Below are 10,179 nucleotides of genomic sequence, written 5' to 3'. Positions count from 1 at the left end.
ACTTCACCACTGGCCTGACTTTTCACTCACACACACACACACACACACGTACACATACTGTACACACACTGCAGGTCCACATTTGTACTTAGGGATTTCTAACTGGTGCAGCTCAGCTCAGACAGGTGGACGAACCTCCAAATACCGAAGAGCTGCTTGTGCATCGCCGTATGAAAGCTCAGAGCTTGAGTAGGGTTCTGTGTGGTACCGCCATCTTATGAGAGCTCAGAGCTGGAGTAGGGTTCTGTGTGGTACTGACATCTTCTGAAAGCCCAAAGCTGGAGCTTGGCACTTGCATCTTATTTGTGTTTTGCTAAATAAGTCTCACATACTCTAACGTGATGTCCAACTACTTCTATCTGTGTCAAACTACTTCTGTCTGTATCAAAATACAGCAGAATGTGTTTTTATCAACTGGTATAGCTAACATTTAACAATGAGGTAAATACATGGCATGTCCCTTCACTCCACAACCACCCCCTCCATCAGCGGCATCACTGTCCCTAACGTCTAACCAGCCAGCCTCCAGCTCACTCACACACACACACACAGACATGCAGTTAACCTCCCTAATGCCATCAAAAATGTCTAACCAGCCAGCCTCCAGCTCACTCACTCACACACACACACACACACACACACACACACACACACACACACAGACATGCAGTTAACCTCCCTAATGACATCACAAATGTCTAACCAGCCAGCCTCCAGCTCACTCACACACACACACACACACACACACACACACACACACACACGCAGTTAACCTCCCTAATGCCATCCCAAATGTCTAACCAGCCAGCCTCCAGCTCACTCTCTCACACGCATGCACACACGCACACACACACACACACAGGGTCGGACTGGGAGCAAAATTCGGCCCTGGCAATTTCGCTTTTTTTTCCTGTTAGATGCTTATGTTATATGGATTTTAAAAACATAGAGTGTCAATACCACAATAGTGATGTTAGCAAATTCTGACAGTATGTAGGATTTTTTTTTAAAGGATTGTTGTAGGCCTATTGTATTGAACACATAGTGTTTGCTTCACATAAATTTCATTTTGTTGGCGGTTAATTAATAATAAAGTGTTTTGACATATTGATGTAATGTATCAGCAGATCAATTGGGCAAATACTGACATTTTTCGCCATATAACACAATTTCATATTTTGTAGCAAACTTTACCCTGACAATGTGCTGCGGACCCCACTTTGAGAACCAATGCATTAAACCACGTCACTGCTTGACTAAATGAAAAATATAGGCTACTGAACATGGACATCGTCATAGTTGACAGAAATTACGTTTTGTGCCAACATGTTGTAATAACACAAACACCTTTATTTGGTGCATATCTTCTTCTCCTTTACTTTGGTTATAGTTCGCGATTCACATTAACTGTAGGCTATCACCACAAGTGTATACTAAACCGTTCGTTACTAACCTACCAGTTGATAGCCTACTTTTTACCTGCATCGACTCGCGATTGATTGTGCATCTAATGTAACACTCGGTGGAGAGACCACTTTCCAAGTTTCACTTTCACTGTCGTTGTGAGCTAAAAGGCTCGGCCTACTATATGGGAAATACTTTGAAGTTCCTTTTGAGTAGGATCAGCTCCAAAAATGAATGGGTTTTCTTTAACCTGTGCTACACTTTTCCACCAAGTTGTGCGAAAATTGTAGGCTACCTGTAGTTTTTTTATGTTGAAAGAACCGCACTATAGCCTACATGGTGCAGTAAATGGAAGCTCTTGATAGCGCGTGCAACTAACGTCTATAAAAACAAAATATTTATGGAATAAAACTAGATCTCTGATTGCTGTTTACGGTTAAACTGCGATAATGTGAACACCAGCCAGCGGAGGGCACTTATACAGCCTAGGCTACCATGCACTACCAAGCGGCTGCTTGGACAACTCCACTTGAGGGGTGGGGCAGGGGGGCGCGATCGTAACACACACTGAACTTGTCATGAAGAGGCCAAAATAATTGACCTGTCACCCCCCAAGCCAAATGGATGCAACTGCATTTATAGGCTAGGCCTAGGCCTACACGACGGGCCGCAAATAGGCTAAATAACTTAAAAATCCCGGAGGTCACCGGTCCACATGTGGACCGGCCCACCGGGCATTGTACAGATTACCAGTCAGAGCCTGCACACACACACACACACACTCTCTCTCTCTCTCTCTCTCTCTCTCTCTCTCTCACACACACACACACACACACACACACACACAAACTCCCACACACACACACAAACTCCCTCACACACGCTTACACATAATGTTAGCCATGACACTGAGGTCTGACTCAGTGTTAGTAGATAAGTCTCATAGCACCTCCCAAGCCAACACACACTCACAGGGAGAGCTATCTGGCTTTGAAAACTCTTATTCCACCCCACACACCCACACACACACACACACACACAAAAACACTCAATGTTAGCCATGAGACTGACTAAGCTGACAGGGTTCTGACTCAGTGTTAGTAGTAGTCTCATAGCACCTCACTGGTAGAGCTGTCTTGCTGCACACACACACACACACACACACACACAGAGAGAGAGTTCTCGTGCAACAGTGATTAGGTTAAACCAGTTACTGGGAAGGTCACAGTGCACTGTTACCATGAATTCATATTCCTAGACTATTTTCTAGGAACACACACACGCACACACCTCATTCCATTTGACTCATAGTAATATTTTTACGTATGCATTTTTTTTTTGGTTAGGACAAAAAGAAGCGAGTGTGTGAGAGAGATGGGAAATGACTGAAGGTCGGATTCAACCCGGGTCCCTGTGGGCACTTGGATGCTGTTGCACATGGTATGGATGCACATGGTATGGATGCTGTCGCACATGGTATGGATGCTGTCGCACATGGTATGGATGCTGTCGCACATGGTATGGATGCTGTCGCGCATGGTATGGATGCTGTAGCGCATGGTATGAATGCACATGGTATGGATGCTGTAGCGCATGATATGGATGCACATGGTATGGATGCTGTAGTGCATGGCCTTTTTGTTGCTGGTGTCTCCCAGTGAGTCAGGAGTCAGTTCCAGCAGAGAGTAAACAAAGTTCTCCTGGACATCAGGTGAATAACACACACACACACACACACACACACACACACACACAGACAAAGCGGAGGAGGACAGGGGACATGTCAGTGCTGAGCTCATATAAGTGGAGTCATCCGTCAGGCTGTGACTGACTGACAGACACGACACATCCTCTTACCTACCTACCTACTCACACACACCTGTGCGCGCGCACACACACACACACACACACAATGTGTTTCTAGTGCACAGAGCAGAAAAGAGGACTGACAAGTCTGTCACGACTGCAAACATGTACTCACACACACACACAAACACACACACAGGACTCTTTATAATGCAGCGATGATGTTTGCTGTCTTACGTCACCAAAGCACAGCTATGTCACAAACACACATCACTTCTTGTCACTCTAAATTAGGCTCAGCCCCTGGCAACCCCCCTGATATAGAACCCCGCAGTTTCCCACCACTCGTGTGTGTGTGTACTGTACCTGTGTGTGTGTGTGTGTGTGAGTGTGAGTGTGAGTGAGAGAGAGAGAGAGAGAGATATGGTGCATCCACGTCACTCTAATGCACGGCACTGACAGCAGCAGCTGTCACCGATGAGACAGAAGGAAGAGGAGGAAGAGGCGTAGGAGTCAGTACAGAAGGAGGGTAAGGGAGGAGAGGAGAAGAGGGGAGGAGAGAAGAAGAGAGGGGAGGGGAGGGGGGGGGAAGAGGAGAGAGGAGGAGGAGGAGAGGAGGAGAAGAAAGCGGAAGGAGAGGAGGAGTAGATTGAGGAGGAGAGGAAAGGAGGAGAAGAGGAGGGGAGGGATGGAGAGAAGGGAAAGAAAGTGGGTAGAGAGAAGGAGTAGATTGAGGAGGAGAGGAGACAAGGACAGGAGGGGAGAGATTGCCAAATGAGAGAGGAGGGGAGAGATGCTATCAGAGGGGGATGGGAGGAGAGAGAAGCAGGGCTGAACCACAAGCATCCTCAGCAGCTCTCTTTAGGCCGAGAGCAGAGCGCGCGCGCGCACACACACACACACACACACACACACACACACACACACACACACACACACACACACACACACACACACACACACACACACACACACACACACCTCCAGAGCACAAAACATGTCCCTGCAGCTCCTCGATGCCCTCTGGAGTGATGGACTGGGCTACACACGAGACAATGACATCAGCAGGGCTCAGCCTGGGGGAGCAGGGAGGGACAGGGAGACACAGGGAGGTTCGGGTAGACGTGGGGAGATGCAGGGAGGTGCGGGTAGACACAGGGAGGAGATGGGAGACGCAGGGAGGTTCGGGTAGACGTGGGGAGATGCAGGGAGGTGCGGGTAGATGTGGGGAGACACAGGGAGGAGATGGGAGACGCAGGGAGGTTCGGGTAGACGTGGGGAGATGCAGGGAGATGCAGGGAGGTGCGGGGAGATGCGATGCCATTCGACGCTCTCTCCTACAGCAAATGAGTAGCTCTCACGCTCTAATGCAGAGTCAACATTATCATCACAGAGCGAACTCAATACATCACACACACACACACAATGCATGCCTCGGCGCTCTCAGTACATCACAAACACACACACACACACACATACACACCTCTGCGCACTCACTACAGCAAATCCACAAAGGACACTGGGGCTGACTCTTATGTAATCCAGTTCAGAGAGAGAGAGAGAGAGAGAGAGAGAGAGAGAAAAGAATGCAGAATTCTGCAGATACATTTGACATGTACAAACAAAAACGGCAACAAATGCATGTAGAGCAGAATTAGGCAGATACCCACTAATCATTAACATCAACAAAATAGCACTAATGTTTTTTAATCACCTTAAATCCAGCCCACAAGACACCCTTCATTCTACTGTAAACTCCTCCTACTTACCCAAGAGCTGAGCCCAGAAAAAAAGTCCCCATCAGTTGTTGCAGAGACTAACTGACCCGCACCAAACACACTGACCAGTCTGACAACAACACTGCTTTCCAAAAAACAATCAGAGTAAACCAAATTATGAAGCAATATAGAGAAGCCTACACACACAAATACACTATCATATACTGCATTTTATTTCATTTGTATGAAAGAGAAAGAGAGGGAGAGGCGACATAGAGGAAAAGTCAAGTCAAGTCACTTTTATTTATATAGCGCATTTTTGTATGCAAAAATGTAAAAGTTGCTGTGGGGACTTACCTGGTGTCATAGAGAGGGTCTGAGTACATGGGGGGCAAACACATGGCTTCCTGCCCCGTAGAGGGGTCGTTGTCATGGTTGTGGGGTGGCATGGCTGTCCCATTCTTGGCTCTGAGGCAGGAGGACCCATCTGAGGGGGGGTTGGGGAGAGAACAGTCACAGTGTGTGTGTGTGTGTGTGTGGGGGGTAGTCTCTGCAATGTGTGTGTTTTTGTCTGTGTGTATGCACACACACACTGTGACTGTGCAAGCGTGTATGTGTGCAGCAGATGGCCTTTCAGTAGATGTAGCAATTTACAGTGCAGGTATGATACCGTAAACAATAATTTGACCTGTGAAACTGTCAGTGGGACCAAAAATATACAACTACAGCAAAGGACAAAGCTCACTTCACTACAGTAATACACTCTACAGTAATACTCCAACACCATTCTTACACACACACACTGATTTAACAACATCACCTATACACTCATATTCACCAACACTATCTTACACACACACACACTCTAATTCACCAACCAACACTCTCTCACACACACTAATCTAATTGACCAAACCAAACATTTGACCATTTCACACACACACACACACACACACAGGGGTTAAAGTGTAGGGGGGACTGGGTGGAAGTTCCCCCACCTGAGATAAATTAATAAATAAATATATTCTTTCATACCAACGATATAGCGCTATGATATTGTTAAAATAAATGGTGAGTTAATTTTTCGCGTGTAGGCTACCATCAGATTGCAGCCTGCCTCTCCTTCAGGAATACGGTGTTCAACAAATCAAAATATAATATCACCACCTGCCCCTGGCCACGCCTTCACTACCACCCGTTATCCCCCCTGTTGTCCCCTCCTGATGGGTCTCCTCTCTGCTATGAGTGCAAATGTGCCGGTTCACGCATGCAGATGAAGTCGCTGTGCTAGCCCTGTTCCTTAGCCACTACAAAATCACCTGCTTACTACTGCACGCTAGCCCTGTTCCTTAGCCACTATACAATCACCTGTTTATATAGTGTGAGGTTCTTACACAACCTGGATGTTTTAGTTTGAAAGTCTGATGCCACCTAGACAGTTTAATCCCACAGTTTCTTACGGCACCTAAACGCTTTTGTCTCCTAGTTTCTTACACACCTAGACGCTTTATTCTGTTAGCATGCCTGATGCTGCCTAGACAGTTTAGTATGTGAGCGCATCTGACACCACTGGTTTAGTCTGTGAGCGCGTCTGACACCATCTGCCCCCCTCCAACCCCACCCTCCGGGCGGCGCAGTAATCCCCTCAGGTCTGGGGATTTATGGGGCTATTTTCTACCCTCCAGAAGGGAGGCACTGGCTTAAGATGGCTCTGCCTGCTTCAGACTCCAGTCATTTCACCCCCCTCCCCAACACACACATACACACACACACACAACACAACACACCACTGACCAGTTTGAAAAGCAGCACATGAGTCTGTCTGTCTGTCTGTCTCTCTTGCTCTTTCTTACATGTTGGAATGTAGAGGTAGGCCTATATATTTCTGTCTTCAAAGGCTTCAATCACTGAATGAGGGCATTGGTGAAAGCTGATTGGCCCCCTGAGTTTAACAAGCCTGTTTGATGTTCAGGCATCTCGCTCTACTCAGTTCCTCCACATCAAACTAAGCACCACAATCCACACCAAACTGAGCACCACAATCAACACCAAACTAACCACCACACTCCACACCAAACTAGCACCACACTCCACACCAAACTAGCACCACACTCCAAACCAAACTAACCACCACACTCCACACCACACTAACAAACACGCTCACAAACTAACCACCACACTCATCACCAAATCAACCACCACACTAACCACCAAACTCATCTATTATACTCCTCACTAATCAGCATATATACTTTAAACCATACTCCCCATCATGCCCATCCTTACAAAAAAAAAAACCTTATTATTTCAATTGTCAAACTGCAGTTTTCTGAGTATCAAAAGCAGTTTTGGAGGACATATTTGCAGTTCTTATGCAGAATGTGCAGTATTTTGACAGTATACTTCAATCACTGAATGAGGGCATTGGTGAAAGCTGATTGGCCCCTGAGTTTAACAAGCCTGTTTGATGTTCAGGCATCTCGCTCTACTCAGTTCCTCCACATCAAACTAAGCACCACAATCCACACCAAACTGAGCACCACAATCAACACCAAACTAACCACCACACTCCACACCAAACTAGCACCACACTCCACACCAAACTAGCACCACACTCCAAACCAAACTAACCACCACACTCCACACCACACTAACAAACACGCTCACAAACTAACCACCACACTCATCACCAAATCAACCACCACACTAACCACCAAACTCATCTATTATACTCCTCACTAATCAGCATATATACTTTAAACCATACTCCCCATCATGCCCATCCTTACAAAAAAACCTTATTACTTCAATTGTCAAAACTGCAGTTTTCTGAGTATCAAAAGCAGTTTTGGAGGACATATTTGCAGTTCTTATGCAGAATGTGCAGTATTTTGGACAGTATAACTGCACTGTACTTCGAAAAAAATGCAGTATTACTGCAGTTATTTTTTGTAAAGGGCAAAATCATACTAAGCACAAACACCCGCCATGACACCCTTATCAAGCAACACCACAACAGGTTCTCCACTGCAGCAACACCAAACTGGACCAGACAACACTGGACTTTTACTCACAACTTTGGTACCTCTGACTGAAAGCCCAACTGCTTGATTGTGATTGGCTGAATCGCGTTCCATGCTGTTGTAAAATCCAGCACAAACATACACCTTGACCGCATTCCGTTATATATTACTGCGCTATCATAACTTGATACAAAAGTTAAAGTAGATAGAGATAGAGAAATATATTTCTTGGCGGAAAAATGAAAATCTATGAATAAATCGTTACACTCCGCTATAGCCAAACACCCTTTAGCTGTTGTAGAATCAGTGTAACCTACGGCCTCTCGGGGCTTATTGCTTAATTGTGTCGCTTCAGGAGAATTGGAGGCGAAACACACAAGACTCTGTCCTCTCTGTTGGCACATTTGGGCTCCAGGTGAAATGGAGGCGAAACACACAGGACTAGTGTGTGTGTGTGTCCTCTCTGTTGGCACATTTGGGTTTGTTTGGTTGTTGGTCTTCTATTTTTACCCAGACTTCTTCCCAGAGGTGCTCTGTTTATTCATTTATAACCTCCATCAGTGGCCTTCCACACACACACACACACACACACACCAACACAAACACACACACTAACTCTCATACATTAATATAAACTCCTAACCGTATGTGACTTACCTTCCCCGTCGAGCAGGAGGCAGGTGAGCAGGTGTGGACACACCTCCTCCAGTACGGAGCAGAAGGCCAGGAAGGCCCCGGGGCCCTTGGCGGTCAGCTGCTCCAGGAAGAGCTCCGCTCTCTGCCGCTGGCCGTCCTGGCCCAGGATCTCCTTGTACTCGGCGGGGGAGAACACCTTGGCGTGGACCAGGTGGGGCAGCACCTTGGTGACGTCCAGCTGCGTGAGGATGGTGGCACGGTGATGCTTGAGGATCTGTGCCGCCCACTTCTTCCTCTTCCTGCTCACCGACTTCCTGCCGCCACCGCCGCCAACGACGCGCTGTTTCCTCTGCTTGCGCACAAACCATTTCCTGGTCCCGCTGCCGAACATCCTCACCTGCAGGATTCTCAGTAAGATTTCCTCGGCAGCTCTGTCGACCCACAGGCCCAGCAAGGGCAGGAGCATACTTCAGGCCAGAGAGACGGGCATGTCAGTTTGGGGCCGGACGTCCCCCTGGAGCTCCGTTACGGTGTGGAGAGGAGAGGAGAGGAAAGGAAAGGAGAGGCGCGTCGGAGGCCGGACAAGACAATCTGGACACGGTCAGGATGTTTTAGCCCTGCTGCTTACAAACGCTAAGAGGATTAAGGGCCTGCTAAGTAGACCACTCCAGACCGCAAAGAGTTTACTGGGAGACACATGCAAAACTTGCCTGGCTAATTTAGCTCTGGATGGGTCTAAAATTAAACCATTTAGAAGAATTTCCGATGAGAAAGGCCATTTTGACAACTATTTTCACATTTAGGGTGACCATAAATCTCTGAGCTGGCCATGCCTTGCTTGAATAAAAATAAATAAATAAAAAGAAATAAGTGCAAAAGATACTCATGAACCTAATCTGTCATATTAGAGGGCAGCTTTGAGCCAAGGCCAAACATAAAACAGTTTACTGACCTTGTTTTTCAGAGATGACAACATTCCTCCAGTACAGTGGGCTTATGGCCACTAGAGGGGGAAGTAATGTGGGCTTATCGTATATGGCCACTAGAGGGGGCGGTTGTCCTAATTATTGTGGGCTTATCATATGGCCACTAGAGGGAGCGGTTGTCCTAATTATTGTGGGCTTATCATATGGCCACTAGAGGGAGTGGTTGTCATTAGCACAGAATATTTCCAGGAATGTGCGACGCTGCTCAGGTGTTATGAGAGCCCAGGTTCCTCTGATAGTGGCCTTCAGCTCTTCTGCATTGTTGGGTCTGATGTATCGCATCTTCCTCTTCACAATACCGGTTAAGGCAAAGTCCTTTTAGGCAAGTCCCTCCACTCGGCGACCATATAGCAACGCTTTTTGGGCACTCATCGGGCATCCTATTCAGCAGAAATGCGCGTGCGCAAGGCTTCACGACACAAATCTTGCTCCAGTGGCGAGTTCACAACACATGATTGGGAAGATGTCTTCACAACACAACTTATGATTGGCTTAATGTATTCACATCACACCACATGATTGGCTCAATGTATTCACATGTCGATGTTTTGCCGAGGAAGGGGTGGGATATGTGTAGACAACGGCCATATTGGCGTTACAAACTAA

At 46.9% G+C, this 10,179-nt stretch overlaps 1 protein-coding gene across 1 annotated transcript in view; it reads right to left on the bottom strand.

The window, feature by feature from the left end:
- The window catches only part of tjp1b (tight junction protein 1b), a 109,182-nt gene extending 100,114 nt beyond the window's left edge, over positions 1–9,068 (bottom strand). The window contains 2 exon segments of the mRNA XM_048256115.1: positions 5,286–5,415; positions 8,609–9,068. Coding sequence (XP_048112072.1) covers positions 5,286–5,415; positions 8,609–9,053 — 575 coding nt within the window. The 5' untranslated portion in view covers positions 9,054–9,068.
- Positions 9,069–10,179: the final 1,111 nt, after the last annotated feature.

Source organism: Alosa alosa, chromosome 11 (genome assembly GCF_017589495.1).
Source record: "Alosa alosa isolate M-15738 ecotype Scorff River chromosome 11, AALO_Geno_1.1, whole genome shotgun sequence".
NCBI classification, from domain to species: Eukaryota; Metazoa; Chordata; class Actinopteri; order Clupeiformes; family Clupeidae; genus Alosa; species Alosa alosa.
The sequence above is the reverse complement of the archived record's forward strand: the minus strand, read 5'-3'. Positions and strand labels throughout refer to the sequence as shown.